This window comes from Falco punctatus (genome assembly GCF_963210335.1).
Source record: "Falco punctatus genome assembly, chromosome: 3".
In the NCBI taxonomy this organism is placed as follows: domain Eukaryota; kingdom Metazoa; phylum Chordata; class Aves; order Falconiformes; family Falconidae; genus Falco; species Falco punctatus.
In genome coordinates, this window is record NC_137582.1 from 12,535,423 (window position 1) to 12,556,671 (window position 21,249).

Consider the following 21,249-nt stretch of genomic DNA (forward strand, 5'->3'; position numbering starts at 1 on the left):
GGTTATCTTTTTTCTTCTGAATATATATTTAAATATCAAATATCCCTTCTCTTTCCAGTGTTTTATATACAGAAAACCTTGACAAATAGTCTCCTGATGATAGTTGTGTTTTTTTTAAAAAAAAAATATCAAAATATCTTGTACACTAAAATAACAGTAATTTGGTTTTCCATCACGGGTCTATAGGTGGAGGAAGCTGGACTTGTTTGTCATCCTCCTTGGAAACTGAAAGTTATCCAACTTTTTGAAACCCAGAGAGTAAGGCATGGATTGATGACACTAGGACCTAGTGGTGCAGGAAAAACTGTTTGCATTCACACTTTAATGAAAGCCATGACAGGTATGTGAGTATTTTTATTGTAAACTGTTGTTAAACTGTTATATTATAAACTTTAAACCACATTGTTTCTTCAGAGAAAGCCTCAGTTACTTCACTATGATAATATATTACTAGAAGAATCAGTTTATGTGTTGTGATACTAATTAGTATGGTAGTATATTAAAAGCTTAAAAATGATTGACAAAGTCAAATAATACCTGTCTTATTGCTATATTTTGATACTTATATCAGAAGTCCTTATTCTAGAAAGGCTGAGAAAGGGGTACTGTCTGGGTAGACAGCTCAGACAAGTGATTAAAGCATCTCCCACATTTCATTGAGGTAACGATGAAACCTTCCTCTAATCATAAGTGTTTAGTCCTTTTTGAACAAAATTCACAAGACAGGGTCTTGCAGTATAAAATAGCTGCTTCTATAATTTGTTGCTGCTAGGAGATAGCGCCTCGTTTAGGCAGTGACAAAGACTTCAAGGGTATTCATTTTGTGCCGTGGCTGGAGCCTTGAGGAGTGTGTGGTTTTGTCCCTGGTACTTCTAGACGAAAATGTTAGTGGAAGAACTTCTGTTTGATCTTATTAAGCTAAAAGCTCATAGCTGTTGGAGAAAAAACATACCTTTTGAGGTAAACTTGTCACAGGCTTCAGTAGGCTGCTTATACAATTTTCCAGAAATAATTAGTTTCTGTAATAAATAGTTCAACCAGGCTCTCATCCCTGCAGTACCTTACTGTGCTTAAGAAACACTGTAAGCTCTACGTTGCAGTGTAAATGGCTGTTCCATTTAGGAAAAAAAGTAGAAAGAACAGATAGTTGTGTTATACTATTTTCCTATATTTCTATAGCACTGAGGTGTGTACTACTACTAAGATAAAGCTGCTGCAATACCAATTCCAAGCTGATCTTCTGCAAAACCTCATGAAAAGTGAAACTACATGGTTTGCCAGGCTTCTAAGTTACATGTTAATAAACTTTGATTATGAGTAAGATTTTAAGATAAGCCATTTTTTTAGCTCCTTCTTTGAACACCATATTACTGCCTCCTGATTAAGTTTTAATATTGGGTTTTCTAAAGATGTCTGGCATAGGAGTTTTTAAGCTGTTGTTAGTGAGGAAGACTTAAAGGTTATATGATCATTATATGGCTAGATAGAATTTAGCTGCCTAAGAGACTTTGCAGGGATATACCAATATCATATACTCTGCCTATTCCAAGATGTATGCAAGTGCACAACAGGGGGGAAAAAAAAACCACAATCATGTGAAGCATCTGTCTGGTGTTTCGTCATTGGATTTAAAAAAAAAAGTGCATCCAAGGCTTTAAAGCTCTGTTGTTTGATAAACCTTCAAAATACTAAACTAAACCTTGAATAAATTTCATCTTTCTACTCTTCTGTTCCCAATTAATCTGTGAAACGTGAATTGTACTTTCAAAAGTTTCAGGACTTTCTTCTATTTTAGATTTTGTTGGTTCAAATTAACAAATACTGATGTATAGCAAGAGGTATGTTTTCCATGTAAATATCCAACTTTTTATAATGGTGAGAGCATATTAAAACATTAATTTGGGTGTAACAATTTTGAATTTGTCAGTTCTCTGACTGTTGAAAAGAAATACCAAAACTAACTGATGATCTGCCTTCATAGATTGTGGACAGCCACATCGTGAAATGAGAATGAATCCTAAAGCTATAACAGCGCCACAAATGTTTGGTTGTCTTGATGTGGCAACAAATGATTGGACAGATGGAATATTTTCAGCACTCTGGAGAAAAACGCTAAGAGCCAAAAAAGGTATAGTGAAAAAAAATTCCCTCCAAAACAAAAACAAGCTGCAGAACATCACTGCAAACAACATTAGCAGACTTTATTTTATTATTTTTTTTACTTACAAGGAAACTTTGGCATATTGCTGCAAGAATTCTGTCTATTGTATAGTCTCTGTGCTAAATGCTTTGTGTTCAAACTGTGTAGTGCAGCAAATACTACTTCACTGAATTTGCTGATCGTTCTCTTTCAAATGATTGGCCCTTCTATGGAGGAAAAATGGAAGGTAAGAGTCAGCTCCCCCAACACTACTACACTATAAAAAATTTTGGTGCTGTCAGGATTTCTACCTGGTCTCCAGCTGCTCTACTACAAGGGTGTGAATCATGCTTGTGTCATACATGTTAGTCCTGCACATACTTATAGTCCATCTCAAATGGCACTAAATTCTATTTAGGCAACCAATTTCTGCCTAAAATAATGCTGGCATATATTCTTAGACTGCTATATTAACTAAAAGAGAGGCCATGACAGTTCGATGCTAGATAGGTTCTTCCTTGTTTTCTCTGCCTATTAGTATGTGACCTTATCATTAAGCCTTAAGGACTAAAGGGAGAAAAAAAAAAGGAAAAAAGGACTTTTTTTTTGGCAGTGCAGCAATTTTTTGACACTATCAGTTTTCATACAAAAATTCTTAGTGTTTAAGGTTACAGATGCTTTTAAAAAAGAAAATACTTTTGAATTTACCTTGGTTGATTTTGTTTCAAATCTAGAAATGTAGCACCCTTGTGAATATAGCATAGCATTAACTGTTGTTTTTTGTGTTTTTCTCCTCCACATGAAATACAAACTAGCACAGTCACATGACTTTCTCAGATTCACTGTTTGCAACACTTCTCTAATGTCACTTTGTGAAGTGAACTCTAGACCATCTCATGCCTGAGATACCTGCATTGTAGCTATGAAAAAACTCTAAATATAGAACTCTTTGCCCTAGAGGTGAGAAAGTTGCTCATCTGAAACCTTCTTGGCTCATAACTAGCAATGCACCAGGCCACCTAGGTGTAAATAGTAAGGACTCTGAAGGGAGATGAGAGTGGGACCATCTCTGACTAAAGGGCTATCTAGCAATGCACACAGCAGGGCTGGCTACTCCCAAAGGGATGGGAGCCAGAAGCTAAGGGGAGATCTCTTTGCAGCTAGGGCTTATTGCTCAGTACCCAAGGGACAGACCCAGACTCTCCTAGGAAACAGAGGCAGGCTTTAAAATAAATTTCTGTTACTAAATGGAAAGAGCTAGAAAGAACTTCAAAGGGAGCTGGATCAAGTTTACAAGCAGGAGAATGGACAAGAAGAATCTTCCCCTAATGGACCTCTTTTACTTGTGAAAGTGAGCATGCTATTTGAAAGAGTGATTTTTCAATCATTTATTCTCACTACATCTACATAAACTCTTTGGAAACGAATGAATGGTGGTTTTAAATAGATCTATAGTTTCTATCTTCTTCATCTTGTTTTATGTAAGTTGAAATGAACCTGATTTATTACTATGTTGAAGATTAGATCCCTAAAGCTTTTTCAGACTATTACAAACTGATGACTTATGCTGATCACACTTTATATACTAAGCAATGGATAATTATTATCAATAGGTGACAAAATGAAGTACTTCACTGAAATTGAGTGATGGAAATGGTAATTGTATTAAAAGCTGAGATTCTAGCTCTGTGTGTGTGAATTCAGAATTAGTTCAAAATTTGTTTGTGAAGAGAAGAAACTGGTCCTTAGGCATCTTTATGTGTTATTTTGGATTATAGGTGACCACATCTGGATAGTTCTGGATGGTCCAGTTGATGCTATTTGGATTGAGAATCTTAATTCTGTCTTGGATGATAACAGAACTCTAACACTAGCAAATGGAGATCGAATACCTATGGCACCAAATTGCAAAATAGTCTTTGAACCTCATAATATTGATAATGCTTCTCCAGCAACAGTTTCAAGGAATGGGATGGTATTCATGAGTTCATCAGTTCTCACCTGGAGCCCTATCCTTGAGGTACTCTAGCTAAGTGATTGTATATGTATTGAAAGTTTTACTGGTTTCTAATTCAGTACTTTGCTGCTGTTACTTCAGGACCTAATTTTGTGATTTTTGCTATGGAATAGCTTTTACACTCTGAAAACTTATAAGACAGTATTTAATATATCAATGCTTCTGGTAATTTATACAATAGCGAATAATGTAATTTCCTCGGGAACATAGTCAATATTTCACACTCTTAAAACCAGAGATATTTTACTTTGGGGCAAATTTGTAATTCAAGGTATTTTAAGCAATAGAAGAACAACTTGGTTGTCAAAATACTAACTACCTGGCAGCCCCTAGTACAGCTTAAGACCAAGGAGGAAGAAAGTGTAAACAGGATGATTTAGGAACCTAGAAATCCTAAAGAAAATATAATTTATCTTGATATTTCTTTAAATTAATTGCAGTTGAGATTTAGAACCAGAAATAAAGTCAATGCAGCATCAATGTATGTAATTTTAAAAATTATGTTCTTCCTTGGTTGTCTGTTAACATTTCTACAAGTAAAATGAAGAACCAAGCAATGGTTGCTTTCCCTCTGGCATGGAATTAATAATTTAGAAAAGCATAACATATTGTAAGTGTGTTTGGGGAAGAAGAAGAGTATATAACATATCCAAATTTCAAAGTGATTTATAAAGTGAGTTTTTTTCCTTGTTTATGCCATCGATGATCTTCCAATAACCAGAAAAAAAAATATCCTTATCTTGAGTGAGTGCTGGTAATGATATAGTGAAGGATGCATTTAGAGACTTAAGCCTATTATGTTATTTTTTAATGTAGCAAATATCTTGGTAAAGATGAAATGTAAGAGTTCCCAAGAATCTACCTAATGTTCTGTAGTAATAGCTTTCAACAAAACTTTCAGTGTTTAATTCCAGTTTTCTGCCCTTTAAGAAAGCAATGGAGACAATAGCAGTAAGAAAAAGCTGATTTCTGATTATTATTTTTTTTTTTATCCTTAAGCCCTATATTGCCTGTTGCTGCCTCTGGAGCCTTCTCCTGGGGTGTTGCCCAGGCCCACAGTACAGTCACTTGGGCCTTGTCCCTTACACCACCCCTGAAATATTGGTATTTTCTGCAACTACCCTGGGGTACCCTATATCACTGCTAGGGACTAACATTGTGCAAAATAAATCAAACTTGTGTTCAGTACATAAGATGTTTGTTTGAAAAGTTGTTGTATACCTTAAACAGCCATTGTGATTAAAAATATTTGAAAAGAACGGGTTTTGTGCTGTTGAAAATTTTGAAGTACTTTTTTATTTCAGTGTCCCTGATTAATATCCAGTAGGAATTATGCATACTTGGGTAAAGTTTGACTTTCTGCTAGCCAAACCCTGCCCAACAGGCAGGGAATCTGAGCCTCCCCCAAAAAGAAATCAACTTTCCATGCTCACTGGGCATTTAGAATTTGCTGACACTTGCATTGGGAATCAGATTTATTTTCTCACCATGCTTTTTAACAGGGATTTTTGAAAAGATGTTCCTTCCAAGAAGCTGAAATTCTACGTCAGCTGTATTCTTCATCATTCCCAGACTTATACCGTTTCACCATTCAGTCTCTGCAGTGCAAGACTGAGATGTTGGAAGCCTTTGTGATTATGCAGAGCATTAATATGCTGCAGGGCCTTATCCCACCTAAGGTACTGTCCTTTTTTTTTTAATATTTACTTAGTCTAATGGAGATAATGTCAAGTTATGAGGTTAAGTAGAGAGGAGACTCCTTGATGACTTGGAATATAAATTAAGATGCAGGTTGGTAAGGAATACTTTCTTTTTCTTTAGAAAATAATAGCTAGGATGTGCCCTTTTTCACATTTGGATTTGATGTTAGGTACTGACATGTAGCATGCATCAGACAGCAGTTTTCCTTCTGTTTTTTTTTTGGGTGGATCGTTATCACATTATAAACCAGAACTTAAAGAGATCACATGCTGTAATGGTTGACTAAAAGTGATGTTTACAGGGTGCTTTTCTATATTTTGTGGTCTACTTGATAGCGTTTCAGTCTATTAATTGACAAAGACACCAGTAAATATGACTGAAGGCTTTTAATCTGATGTTACTGATGATTATCAAGTAGAATTTTCCAGCTATTGAAAATAAAAACCTAACTTAATCCTTCAGGAGCAAGGAGGGGAATTGGCTCCAAAATACTTGGAAAGGCTGTACGTCTTCTCCCTTATGTGGAGTGTAGGAGCATTACTAGAACTGGAAGACAGATGCAAAATGGAGCACTGGCTTCGAAATCATGCAACAATAAAACTTGATCTTCCCTGTATCCCAGAAGGCAGTGAAGATACCATGTTTGATTATTATGTGTCATCTGACGGTTAGTAACACAGCTGGGTGGTATGGGGTAAAACTTAAAAGTAATTTTAAAATGGTTTCTTTTGGAGAATTAATTCAGATATTTTTTGTAGCTTCCTAAGGAACACAAAAGTAGGGTATTTTTACAGCTGTGCTTTACTTGTATAAGGCTTTTTCCCTGTTTCCTGTGAGAAATCAGAATGTGGATATATTGCTACAGAAAGCTGCCTGGACTTTGTGCCGATGAATTGTCAAGTGAACAAAAATAGACAAGCCTTGTCCTTGTCATAATTTATGTAGGAAAGAGTAAGCCTCTTAGATCCAACTTGAGAGATTATATGAATTTATGATTCTATAATTTTGGTCTGAATTTACAGAGTGGAATTACTGTATATGACACAGAGTCACTGACAGATGAGTCAACGTAGTGGAAAATAAATGACAATGCCTTGTATTTCTAAAACATTAACTTCATTTCTTTCTTATTAGGTAAGTGGACGCACTGGAATACACGTGTTGAAGAGTATGTATATCCCAGTAGCAGCACTCCAGAGTACAGCTCCATTCTTGTGCCTAATGTTGACAATGTAAGAATGGATTTCCTTATTAAAACCATCGCGAAGCAGGGCAAGGTACTTTTCTGTATTTCACATCTAAATAGTGCTGACAGTACACTGTCATACAGTACACTGTCATTCGTGAACTATTATTATATTATTGAAAAGGAAGAACTTCATTTTTTTAATATAAAATGGTATTTCCAGGAGCTACATTCATTCATGTAAACTCACTGCTTCTAGATCTTTTTGGTCTTCCCCTCACCCGTCCTTTCTGTAGTGCAGATAAGTGTAATTACAGCTGAGATCAGGTCAGAATAGAAACAATTTTTTCACGTAGCTGTTGGAGAGGGGGCAGCACACAGACCAGTGAAATGCTAGACTCTGCTAATATGAACTCTGCCCACACTGGGCAGTTAGGGAACTTATGTACCTTTAAGTTATGCAACCTGTTCTTCACCAAAACTGTCAGATTAGCAGGATATGGTACATAACAACAGCAACTGAAATCTTTTAGATACTGAAGCCCTAAATGGTACACCCTTTTTCAAATAATCAGCTCCTTTTAAGAATAATCCATTCCTTTGTTAGTTAAATTGTGTTGACTGACATGACCATTAGCTGTGAATATTTTTAACTTGTGAGGCCTGCAAAAGTCTGACAGTAACTGTTTTGCTTCCACGCATCCCTAGTTGAGAATTCCCTTTACATAAATTTTTCTAGTTTCATTTCTGTTTAAAAGCTAAATGGGATTGCTTAGGCTTTTCCAAAACGCCTCTTGTGTTTCATCTTATTTCATACGTTGTCATTGTCTAGGCTGTCCTATTAATTGGAGAGCAAGGAGCTGCAAAGACTGTTATCATCAAAGTTTTTATGTCAAAATACAATCCAGAAAGCCATATGGCTAAGAGTTTGAATTTTTCATCTGCAACTACTCCGTTAATTTTCCAGGTATAGTAGTGATTCACTTTCTAATACAATGTGACTGGATTCAGAGATTGCTCTGAGAATTTGCCATTAAGATGCTTCTGAAAGTGGTTTATTTAATTGAAAATGAGTACAGAAACTAAAAAGCACCTGCTCAGAAGGACTAACTGTCCTAACACATGACAAAAGACTTATGTAAAAACCATGTTCCCTTCAACTTCTTTGGTAGTTATTGAGCTGTTCTTGGACTGTTAGAATACCATGCATATTATTTGCTTCATCACATTTAATTTTTATGTCAAACTCATTAACTGAGTAGAGCTGTCAGGGACTTCCCTCTGATTTCCCTAAAAGCCATGAGTAAAATAAGTGTTACCCACAACAATCTGTCATAAAAAGTGTGCTGTCTACCATTTAAATTTCAGTAAATTAAATTACTTGTTTAGAAAGCATCACATGCAGTGCAGCTGCTCTAAATAGAAGTATGAATACTTAAAACCTGACCTACACTGTCTGTCCAAATTTGTACTGGGCTACTTTGAATTATTTCAAGTTTCTGTAACCTGCTGGCAATATATATGGGAAATATTTTTGATGTGGTTTGGTATGCCGAGCTGTAGCACTGTCTGTGCTGTAAACATAAGTGCTGTCTATAAGCTTGATGCATCATCTGTCACCTGGTTCTATAGCATAGCAGAAACTATCAACATTTTTAATATACAAGTGTGTAATTTTGGTCTTATTTTCCTTAGTATTTTTTCTTCTATTGATTGGGCTATAGAAACAAGAAGTAGTGTCGGTACATCTATTTTTATAATTATTTTTATAAAATAGATGTAGTTTATTGATGATAGATGATAGTCTGTTGATGATCAAGACATCTGAAATAGATGTGCAAGTCTAACAGTCAAGTCTCTGACAACAAACTAGACCAAAGCATTATCTCTTATGACATGTGTGCTTTTACATTACTCTGACTTTCTGAAATCTTGGTCTAACTGATGCCACTTGTGTAAAAAGGCTCTCCAGGCTACTGTGCAGGAGCCTAGGCACAATATAAGAATGCAGATATTTGTATTTGCACTAAAGAATCTGCATGGTTAAGTGAACTTTCGCTTGGTATATTATAAGTAAAAACTGGACCATAAAAAGAACAGGGCAATGGAAAGATGATGGGAAGAAAAGCAGTGGTAAGTCTACTATTAAACAAAGTTATTTTGTCAAGTCTATTTATGTATGTGAGTTTAATTATTGCCGTATGCTTTTATGAAGTACATTAGTGTCTGCTGTAAGGTCTTCAAGAATCACATCTTTCAGATCTGACAGGTTATTAGTTTAATCTTTATTGCTAGTAATCATCATTTTTGCTGATAAATGAATAAGACGAAAGATCAGTTTGAAATGGTTTCAAAATTATGAAACTGTTTAGTCATGGTTGTCTACACTAGACATTTATTATATCTGATGCTGACTAATGCTGTATAGCATGAAATTTCAGACATTGTAGTTGAAGTAGTGCAATTACCTCCAGCAGATGTGTTGGCTAAATCTTCCTTATTAAAATTCTGTGCAACAAAGCCATCAATATGTTTAAATGATTGAATTGTGTGAAAGGAAGGGCTCTTTGTAACTATGCTAATAATTGCTTTTTAACAGCGTACGATAGAAAGTTATGTGGACAAGCGCATGGGCACAACTTACGGTCCGCCTGCAGGCAAAAAGATGACAATCTTCATTGATGATGTGAATATGCCCATAATAAATGAATGGGGAGATCAGGTTAGTTTGTAAAAGAGGAAAAAAGAAGGAAAAAATTATTTTCTTTCTTTCCTTGATACACTTGTAAACTGGCTTCTCTTCTCAGTCAGGCAGTAAGGGGTAAATTTGTTCTGCAGTGTTTGATTTTTAAACAGTCTTTTTAAAGAACCCATCTAGTTTAATATTGTCATGAGTTAATTGAAAATAAATATAGTGACTACAAGAAGTAGTTCAAGTACTCCTTAAAATATAATTTCAATAATTTGCTTTGTATTTCATTTAGTTGTGTGTATGATATCCTGTTACATAATATCTGGTTATTTTACAGGTCACTAATGAGATAGTTAGGCAGCTGATGGAACAGAGTGGACTGTATAACCTGGAAAAGCCTGGTGAATTTACCAACATTGTGGACATTCAGTTTTTGGCTGCCATGATCCACCCTGGGGGAGGTCGCAATGACATTCCACAGAGGCTCAAGAGACAATTTTCTGTGTTCAACTGTACTCTGCCTTCCAATTCTTCCATTGACAAAATTTTTGGTAAAGGGAAATTAGCTTTGTATCCATCCCATTTTTGAAAATGGTAGTTGATTTTTCTTTATCCCTCTATTTATAAACATTGTGATTAAAATTGAGGCTTAATCCCCCTCCGATTTGCTTACCAGCACATTTCCCTTCAGTAATCACTCCCCACCTGCAGTTTCATCAATCTGTATATTTTTCAGGTCCAGTCATATCTCTGAATCTGTTGGTATGCTAAGTGTTAGGAAGAACAGCATGAAGGCCATTTTCCTAGTTCTAATGACATTTCTGGAGAGTTGCTAAGGTGCTACTGGTGCTAAGAATGAGTGACAAATGACTAGACTCTCACAAATGACAGTATCAAGTTAGTCTCAGAGAAGAGATGATCTATTCAAATACCGTGGAAGCTGTTTTGGTGGAAAAAAAGAACATTTTAAACAGACCACTAATTAAGAGCTAAATAACCGGTGAGCTGGTGGCAGAATGGTGTTAAGGCCAGGTGAAACAAGATTTGAAGAAAGACTAGAAAACCATTTCAACAAATTAATGAAGGCTTTTGGGATTGAAAAAAAGACAAAGGAATTTAGGAAGAACGAAAGTCTTGGTGTTGCGCTAGTATGCCTTAGAAAAATCTTTCATGTGGCAATTTTTTCACAGGTATAATTGCAGAAGGGCACTATTGTACTGAGCGGGGATTTTCAGAAGATGTGAAGAAAGCAGTAGCCAAATTGGCTCCACTGACACGCAGGTTGTGGCAGACTACTAAGCAAAAAATGTTGCCAACACCAGCCAAGTTCCATTATGTCTTCAGCCTTCGAGACCTCTCAAGGATTTGGCAAGGAATGCTGAACGCTACATCAGAAGTGATCAATGAACCAAAGGTGAGTGCAGCACATCAGTGGCTTTGTTGTAATTAGTGTATAATTAGTGTAGCAAAAAGGATGAAGAGTCTAACTTCTTGGCATTGGAGTTTGCTTCAGAAAAATATAATTTCTGATTAAAAAAGTTTTTCAGCCTTTTTTTTTTTTTTTTTTGAGGCAAAGGAATTTTGTTCTAGCTTTTACAGTGCTAACTGAAATGACAGATTTGTTTCATAACTGTAACAAATGATGCTTCCTTTGACAGAAGAAGGTTTGTTTGTATCTACTTGCTCTATTACTGAAAAATGCTAGTTTGTTTGAAAGAAGCAAGTAAAGAAAATTATGAGAAGCAATGAACTTTGGTTATTTTAACCAAATGGAAATGTGTATATGTTGATTAAAAAAAAAAAACCAACAATTCCCCTCTCTCCACTAGTATCTTGAGGCTTTCATTCACTGCCTCATATCTCTCTAACAAATAATTTCTGGTTTACAGCTTAAAAGGAAGAAATATTAATGAGCCATAGTGATATTTTTTTTTCCATAATCTACCTTTCTTCCAGAAAAGCTGAATACTTTATGCACCATTTCTCTTTTCATTGTTTTAAGGAAAAGTAATTTGGTGTTTTGAGCACTGAAACATGAAGTGCTGGAAAAGCAATGTTTATGGTAATCACGGAAAATTTGTTATACGTTTGGTTTATATAATCACTTCACGTTTAATGTACTTCTCTGCTTGTTGAATAAGCTCCTGAATTCTACTACATCTAAAATGTAAATATTAGAATTGATTTTAATTTCTGAAGCTAAAACTATACAGCACTAAGATGACTATATCGATATATTCTCAATTAATGTTTTTTAAAGTATAACAAATATTTGTTAAAAATCTGTTTGTATAAATTTAGATATTAATTCTGAGAATTTACATAGTTGTGTCATTTGTACGAAGTGCTGTAGGCTTGCTTAAACAAGAGGTCTTCAAGGAGCATTTGGAATTTTTTTCTGCTACTAATAGTGTAAGATTAAAACCAGTACTGCTAGGATTAAGGTCCTTCTTTGGACCTTCTATGACCAAACCAAAGGACATTAAAGATATATTGAATCTGGAGAATGAATAATATAAACACACTTTTTTCCTCTTTTTTTTCTCTAACTACTTTGGATATAGTATTGGGAGCGATATCTGCATTTGACATGAAATTTTTCATGCCATTATGCTATTATTTCCACCCACTTTCTATTAATGACCAGTTCAAAAAGTTGTTTATCAGTGCACAAACGTTTTCTAACATGTATGGATATGTTTTTAGGTCTAGGGAAATTAAATTCTAGTTCAGTAAATAAACTCTGGTTTGGAATGCTAGAATAAGACTTCTTGCACAGTTGACTGGATGTGAGTCTGAAATGCTATTGAACAGAATGAGAAGCTCAAGGTATCTCTCCTGAATAAACGCCAAAACACTACTATTTGTTTTCTAGTGGTAATATGATACTAAAATAAACAAATAAATACATAAAAGCATGGCTTTTAAATTAGCATAGCTCTGTTGGAAGCCTAATCTGAATGAAATACTTTTTTTTTTTTTTTCTTTTTTTAAATATAGGTACTGATAAAACTGTGGAAACATGAATGTAAGTGTGTTCTTGCTGATCGTTTCACAACCTCGGAAGATGTAAATTGGTTTGACGCAGCTGTGGCAAAACTCATCATGGAGGAATTTGAAGAAACAAAAGCTTTGCTGGATCCTGAAATTGATGCATTCTTTGTTGACTTCTTAAGGGATGCATCTGGAAGAACTGGTAAAGATAGACTCTGATAGCCAAGGAGGTGGCAAGAATAGGGAGGGGGTATGATAAAATAGATGCTAATAGAAATATGTCTTAAAAGTGCATAGTAAGTTTATGCATCATGGGTGGCTGTTCTGTCTAGTGATTTAGAAGGTAGTCTGCGTTACCAGCTGTGGCACATCTTTATATTAATGGAATTTTTAAGCTGTATTTATATATGCAGATTATCTGTATAGGAAAGCCTTGCTTCCATTTCCATCCGTGTGGTAAATAGACAAAACTGCTAAATAGTGAGCGTAAGTCTAATATTGATCTAAAATGAAGAAAGCAGCACGGTATGAATGACTTGAAATGGTGGGGTTGCAGTACTAAAGGACAGCACTCTAGCTGCCATCCCCTAGAAACCCAATAAAAAAATACTGGCTGTGGGCTAATCCAGTACTTCTTAGGAAATACCCAATACGTGATTTTGTAACAAATGAGTATTATTTCAGAATCTCCTGAATGCTAGTAAAACCTCTTGAATTACCCATATTGCTTATAACAACATCATTTTTTGTTTTAAATAAAAACACTGTGTCGCTGACCTTGCTAAATTACCTTGGAATATTTGTTAGTTGATGCAAAAGAACAGAGAACAGTTGTTTGGGATTTGGGAAAGGTCATTTTTTAAGCCATAGGATGATTCAATTATATGTGTTCCTATCACTGTAATGGTGGATAGTGGAGGCAATAAAAGGTTGGCATGAGTGGTCAAAGGCCAGTTAAATCTCTTCTTGGATAGTTGGGAGTAGTCAGAAGGCAGTGACAAAAGGAGAGTAAGGGATGGGAAATGTTTGATTGGAAGGAATCAAATAGAAGTAAAAAGCAAAGTGAAGTGAGAAAGTAGTCAACTCTATCCTTAAATAACTTGCTAAACTACAGCAATGTAGAGAGGACTGAAATATAAGTCAGAGTACATACTGAGGAAATGAAGAGTGACTTTTAATGTGAAAATCTGAATCTACACTAGAAACCATTATGTTGAACTGAAAAATAAATGCAAAAAGAAGCACCATAAACTGGTGACAGTTTAAATGTACCTGCCCTGTAATGTGCCTTTTAGCATGAAACTTCATCTAAATACAAAGTCGGAGGTAAGAGGCCCTCATTTAGGAAGGGTATGTTTTGTCCTCGATGTTTGTCAGAGCCTTGAGAACCCCTACCTGTTTTGGCTTTAAGTGAAAAGAATAACAAGAGAATTTTGTTTTAATTGTCCCTTTAATGGAATTTCGGTTTGCCCATTATAATGGAAGTCTAAGAACAGGAACTGGATTTCTGAGCTCTTAAATATATAAAAAAATATATCTGACATCTATTTCAAATAACCCTATGCTCAGGCACAATGTATTTGTCCCTTTCATTAATTGAGATTAATGAAGTAGCCCAAACATCAACTTTTAGATCTTAGCTTCACAGAAATTGTTAGTGGTGCTAGTGTTTTCAAGACCCTCAAAAGTGTTCAAAGGTGTTTTTTATCAGCTAGTTTGGACATTGCTATTTAGTACTTGTGATTCTGAATCTTAAGACTAAACAAGAGTTTTAAATAATATATTTTATATTATATAATTTTATTAAATATATTTATTTAATATATTAAAATTATTTAATAAGTATATTAAAATATATCACACTAGATGCCTCTGTAAATAATGTCTGCCCTTTCTTGGGTTTAGTACTTGATCATGCTGTCTTTTCACATTAATGATAAAACTGCAGAAATGGGATTAATCTGATAGAATTACCTTAAATGTTTTGAAACTGTAAAAGGATCACTACAATTAACTCCTTGCTGTATTCCTTATTGGTTCCTTCTCAGTAGCTGAGTGATTCAAATGTTTCATTCAACTTACAAGAGATGTATTTACCCCTAGAATATTCCTTTTGTGTAACCACTGTTTTTGCAGGTTAAAATAAGAAGCTGGTTAGTTTAATTAGGTCTTAATCTAAAGGAGTGTTCCTATATGCCAAAACAATACAGGGCTAAAGAATTCTGAAATTAAGGTGACTTCAGGCATACACAGAATGCAAGATAAAGGACAACTGAATGAGAATTAATCATCACTTTATTTTGAGAGGTTTGGTTCTCTGGTAAAAGGCAGTTTCATGAAACTGGTTAATATACATATGTAAGTTTGGTTTATGTTTTTTTTTTGGGGGGGGGGGTTGTTTTTTTTTTTAAGCCACATGATTATTGGACCACTGCTAATTTGTAAAAGCAAAATATGTGAAAAGGAAATTGAGAACAAAATTAAAACGGGAAAAATATTACAGATACTATTCTAAATAAAATATAGTTTGATTGCTTTTTCCCCACCTTTACTTCCCTTTCCACTGACTTCCAGTGCTTTACTAAGCTTTAGGGAAATACTTATTTTACTGGAATTACTTATTTAATTGATTTTAATTCCACCAGTTAGAGATAATATATGAATAATATATTGCTTCAGTATGAGGAGGCTTAGCAAAACTGACTGTTTGACTGACTTATGATAACTGGAAAAATATATCCTGCAGCATATTATTAGTGAAATTTTGAAACTAATGGAGGTAGCTGCTTGTAAATAAGAGCAAAATTGTACTGTCTGTACTGTTATTTTTTGAGGAAAACCAAACCAATCCATCAACCAATCAAAAACCCCATGGTGTCTGTTTGTTGGCACTCTTCCAATGAAGTTTGTCAGTTATTTGCTGCTAAGTATGGGCTGGATGAGCAGTGAGATGGGTTGAGAATTGGTTGAATGGCCAAACCCACAGAGTGGTGATCAATGGCACAAAGGTTAGTTGAAGGACAATAACAGTGATGTACCCCAGGGGTCTTCAGCATCTTCCTTAGTGATCTGGGTGATGGGGCAGAATATAGTCTCAGGAAATTCCCATATGACACAAAACTGTCAGGAGTGGTTGATATTCCAGGGGGTTGTGCTGCCATCCAGAGGGACCTTGACAAGAACCTCATAAGGTTCAACAAAGAGAAGTGCAAAGTCCTGAACCTGGAGAGGAAAAATCCCGTGCACCAGTATATACTGGTGGCCACCCGACTTTGCAGAAAAGGACCTGGGGGTGCTGGTGGACAGCAAGTTCAGCATAAGCCAGCGATGTGCCCTTGCAGGGAAAAAGGCTAGTGGCATCCTGGGCAGCATTAGAAGGAATGTTGTTAGCAAGTCAAGGGACGTGTTCCTTCACCTTTATTCAGCACTGGAGAAGCCACAGCTGGAGTGTTGTGTCCAGGTCTGGGCTCCACAGTACAAGAAAGACATGGATGTACTGGGAAGAGTCCAAAGAAGGGCCACACAGATGACTAAAGGACTCTTCTATCAGTAAAGGCTGAGAGAGCTGGGACTGTTCAGCCTGGAGAAGAGGAGGCTCAGGGAGATCTCAATATATATGTATACTTGAAGGGAGGGTACAAAGAAGGTAGAGCTGGGGTCTTTTCAGTGGTGCCCAGTGACAGGACCAGAGGCAGTGGGCACAAACTGAAACACAGGAGGTTGCCTCTGAATATCAGGCAACACTTTTTTACTGTCAGGGTGACTGAGTGCTGGCACAGACTGCCCAGAGCACTGGAGCCTCTCTCCTTGGAGATACTCGTAAGCCATATGGGCATGGTCTTGGGAAACCAGCTGTAGGTGGCCCTGCTTGAGAAAAGGGACCAGATGAGCTCCAGAGGTCCCTGCCAACCTCAACTTTTCTGTCATTTTATTTGCTGAGTAAGGATTCTTATAACGAAGGCATATCACCTTTTAAGCATGATTAATGCTTATGAACAGAAAGATGAGACAGAGACAATATTTCCTCCTTTCCTTTGGGTAGGGAAGGTTGACAATTCCTTTCAGATCACTTGATGAAACAAATGTATGCTTTTTCACAGTGAATATACTTTTTTGTTGTGGTGATTCTCCATTTTAGTAGTAATTCTTTTTCACTGGTTTGATTTCACTAATCAACTTAGAGTGTTTTTCTGTTACAAAAAAGAATATTTGCAATTTTTAACTGCAATATTTATTTACTTTCATTCTCTGATGGTACTTTTGCTTCTAGCATCTAAGTTAATTTCAGTTTTTCATCATTCAAGTTTCAGATGTAGAGAAAGAAGGCTCCTTGCTTATTTCTGGTATTGCCTTTGAGAATTAAGCAGCTGAACTTGCCATTCCTTGTAGGCAGGGTAAAGGCAGCACTTTCAGATGTATGTCTAATATGTAATAGTATGAATAATAAACCTGGTTCTGGGTGGTTAAAGAGACTTCTAATTACCTTCACTTACTCATCCCCACACTGAGCATTCATCAATCATTTAAACTGCTAAGATTTTGTTACTTGCTTTTTGTTCTAGGCAAAAAGTCAGAGGAAGTTAATTCAGATATTCCCAAAATCTATAAGCCTATTTCCTCCTTTCATCAGCTACGGAATTGTTTAAATATGTTTTTACAAACATACAATGAGAATGTCCGTGGTACTGGAATGGACCTGGTTTTCTTTGAGGATGCTATGATTCATTTAGTCAAGGTACAGTCTTACTGGATTACTGTTTTTTGTTGTCTGCCCACCCTCAGCACCTATGAGTGGTGGTCTGCATGAATTAAGGTAAATTGTGTCTAAAACTGAAGTAATTTATTGCTAGCAATTATTTTGTCTGTCACTCTGTGACTTGGTATTAAAACTCAACTTTTCTGAAAATGCGGCAGATGGAACTATTATTTTATATCTACCTTTTATATCTATCTTTTATGTCTGGTGGGATCATGGTCCTAAGTATTCTGACTATTTCAACTTTTCTTCCTGTTAATTCATCTGAAAGACCTTCCTCTCTTTGGAGTGAGTCAAATGAAATTCAGGTTAGGACATAATTGGTGGCTCATGAAGGAGCAGGCACAGCAGAGTGGGAATAAATGTACTCCAAACTTCCTTTGTAAATCTACAGTATTCTCACTTCTTTTAAAATTCCTTTGAGTATAGACTGTAGCTAACCATAATTTTTAGCATAGCTCAGCTTGATAGTATTGTCCACACAGAATAGGCTTCATAGAAAGCAGAAGCTTTTCTAACTAAACCCCCTATTTTTTCTCAGTTTCACAGTAAAGTTATCTGTATTTCTTACAATAAATGATTAAGAACTTAATATTGGATTGTACCATCCTAAGAAATACTATAATAAAAATCAGAACAATTTAAATGTAATTATACTTGACAAACACATTGCATCTGCAGCTTTCAAAATTTTGGGGTAGATTCTTTTGACTTCACAAAATTAGTCCTTTCTTTGAAGGTCTTCCTTACAAAATGGATGATGTTCTGCTATGGGTTTCTTTAAACCGTCATCACATTCACTAACAGGTTTCTCGTTTATTCCTAGTCAAAAAATGTAAACAAATCCAGCATCTAGGCAAAAAAAAAAAAAATATTTCCACCCTACACCCCACCCCCCCCCAAAAAAAAAAACAACAAAAAAAACCCAAAAAAACCCCAAAAAAACAGAAAAAGAAAAAAAGACACCTGTCACCAGGAATCTGTTCTTTGGTCAGCTAAATGATAAATACTTCAAATATAATCTTAACTTTCACTTGGATAAAAAGCATATATAATGCTTCTCTGATCCCATATTCTTGAAAGCAGTGTATACAGCTGTGCTGATCTGAGCGTTATACATTAGCTAGACTTGAGAGAGCTTCTTAAGGAAAGCTAGGTAAACACTGTTAAGGTAATGCCAAATCTGAACTGATGTAATATGACTTGAATGAGTTAAAACTGAGGAATACCTTGAACAGAACTTCCAATTTACAGCTTGTGTGCCTCTGCTTGGGAAAGATCTAGTAGCAATAATTGAAGTGATCAGTAGTATTCCAAGGGTGGTATACTTTTCTTTCTCTGGTTAAATACTAAGTATGCTTAGAGTAAATGCTCATACTTGATTTTATCTTTTCTTATGAAACATTAACCTATGAAAAATAACAAGTACATTGCATTCAATATGTAAAATATATGGGTTTAAACCTGCAGGAAATTGACATGATTTTTTAATAAATTGAATAAAGGTATGTTAGGGGAAAGGCAAGTAAATAGATAACCCAAGTTGCTTATTGTCATGATGGAATTCTAGAGGCATCAGAGTGAATTTCAAGATCATAAAGAGAGTAGGAGCCAATACTCTGCATCATTTTTTGTGCAGCAGAGACCAGTGCTAAACTGTTGGTTTACATTGCACTGTCCTGAATTGGAGGGAAATGTGGAATAGTAGTTAACTACTGCCTTTTGCTTTAAAAGATAAATAATAAAACGGGGAAGAAAGGGAAATTTACCTGGGAGATATTCCAATGTAATCAAATATTCATGCTGATATGCATTTCTATAGTCAAGTAAACTAGAAGCTTAAGAACTTTGATTATAAAGGCAGTATTATTACCTGCTGCAGAGAATACTGGAGACTGTTTATCCTGAATTTCAGATGCCTGGGACAACTTGCCTTTCTGGTCACAGTGAAGGGGCCTGGAGAGATGAGTGTTACTTAAGTTTTCCAGAGGATATGGTATTGGGGAAGTTATTATTTCCTTTCCAATTTTAATAATCTGTCATGTTATGATAGCACATCACTGGCAAATCACAGTTGAGATTTACTTGCGCTTTGTGGAAGTTTGAGATGGAATTCTACTGATAATTGAAAGTTCACAGTAATGGAATCAAGTGGTTGCTATACTATTAGAAGGTTTACAGAAAATATTGGAAAGTGCAAGTGTTTGTAGAATATATTAACAGTAATACAGAATCCCTTAATTAAACCTTAACGTTTTCATTTTTTCTGCATTTCCAACATAACTTTATTACTGCAGTAGCATAGGATTTTTGGGTGTGTAACACTTACACATTGTAGCAATAAATGACTGTGATCTTACACAGATTTCTCGGGTGATTCGCACTCCTCGTGGAAATGCACTTTTAGTTGGAGTTGGTGGCTCGGGAAAGCAGAGCTTGACAAGACTGGCATCTTTCATAGCTGGCTATGATACATTTCAGATAATGTTAACAAGGTGAGCATTCATTAAAATTTAAGTCAATAAGTACTTTGTGTTTGAACTCATAAATAAAACAAGCTCCCAGCCTCTGCAGTGGGAGAAAGAACAAGCTTAACATAGGCTGAACACTCTGTCCTAGAATGGAAAGACATGAAAACCCTTTGAGACTTACTAAATTTTCTTGATTTTCTACAGTAAATCTGAGCTTTTACTATCTTTGGAGTAGTAAACTTTTTCATGTGTTTCACAGAATGAAAAGGAATATTGGCAGTGTCAAGTTACCTTTACTATGTGTCTTTACATAGTAAACAGTAATGAAAGTATTTGCGGTGGTATCTATCCATAATGCCTTTATGAGTTCATCTTGTAATATTTGAAATAACACCTGTGTGAGAAGGTGGAATCCTTATCCCTGCCCATTAATTTGGTAGACCTTACATATATTGTCAGTATTTTGACAGTCTTCCAAGTATAACTTTTCTTATTTCATATTGTTTAACCCAATGTGGTTTCTTTTGGAATGACTCACAAAAGATATAAAAAATAAATTACAATCCTTCTCCAAATGTTTTAGAATAACTGCCTCCTAAAGTGTCTGTGGGACAAGTCAGCGGTCAGGAATTATTTTCAGCACCCAGGCAAGATGTCACTGTAGAGAAGCTAAATTATTTTAATTCTTTTGCAGCTGCGATGGCTGCAGAAGAAGTTGTAAATTCACATGTGGGAATGCCTCTTGGTGAGGATCTCATCAGAGGACCTATCTGAAATAGGAATGACTTCCTTACAGTAAAGCTGACAAAACCAAGCAGTAACAAATTGCTGCATAGCTTTAACAAAGAATTGTGAAGCCATGAGAGGGTGAAATATTGAATTAAGAAAGTGGTGTGCAGCTTCCCACTTAAAGTTGCCTTGGCACCTGAGGATCATAAGGCCTATATGAAGCCCAAGAAAAAGAAAATCCAGAAAAAAATTGGGGAAACCTTACACCTGAAGGCTTGTAAACATAATGTGTGTACTGGATGAATTAAAGAAACATCATGAAGAATAGACTTGAGTGAAGTTTTGAATAAACATGATTTTAGGAAAGACTCATCAAAGGTTCTTATAAAACATAACCCTGCCTTACAAACCCCTTGGAGTTCTCCAAGTGGGTTGACAAGCAAGTGTAAAAGTGTGATCTGACTGATAAAATTAAACTTCATTCCTTTCTAACCTTAAGTGTTTATATAAAACACATCAAATAATTTGTGCCAAAATACCTCTGGGAAAAACTTTGAATTCTT

General features: G+C 35.6%; 1 protein-coding gene across 1 annotated transcript in view; it reads left to right on the forward strand.

The window, feature by feature from the left end:
- DNAH5 (dynein axonemal heavy chain 5) overlaps window positions 1-21,249 on the forward strand; it is a 133,007-nt gene that overhangs the window by 61,098 nt on the left and 50,660 nt on the right. The window contains exons 41-53 of the mRNA XM_080381124.1: window positions 187-340; window positions 1,982-2,128; window positions 3,919-4,160; window positions 5,660-5,836; window positions 6,321-6,525; window positions 6,993-7,135; window positions 7,877-8,011; window positions 9,644-9,766; window positions 10,074-10,287; window positions 10,927-11,150; window positions 12,737-12,932; window positions 17,293-17,465; window positions 19,851-19,981. Coding sequence (XP_080237250.1) covers window positions 187-340; window positions 1,982-2,128; window positions 3,919-4,160; window positions 5,660-5,836; window positions 6,321-6,525; window positions 6,993-7,135; window positions 7,877-8,011; window positions 9,644-9,766; window positions 10,074-10,287; window positions 10,927-11,150; window positions 12,737-12,932; window positions 17,293-17,465; window positions 19,851-19,981 — 2,264 coding nt within the window. The remainder of the gene's footprint in view (window positions 1-186; window positions 341-1,981; window positions 2,129-3,918; window positions 4,161-5,659; window positions 5,837-6,320; window positions 6,526-6,992; window positions 7,136-7,876; window positions 8,012-9,643; window positions 9,767-10,073; window positions 10,288-10,926; window positions 11,151-12,736; window positions 12,933-17,292; window positions 17,466-19,850; window positions 19,982-21,249) is intronic.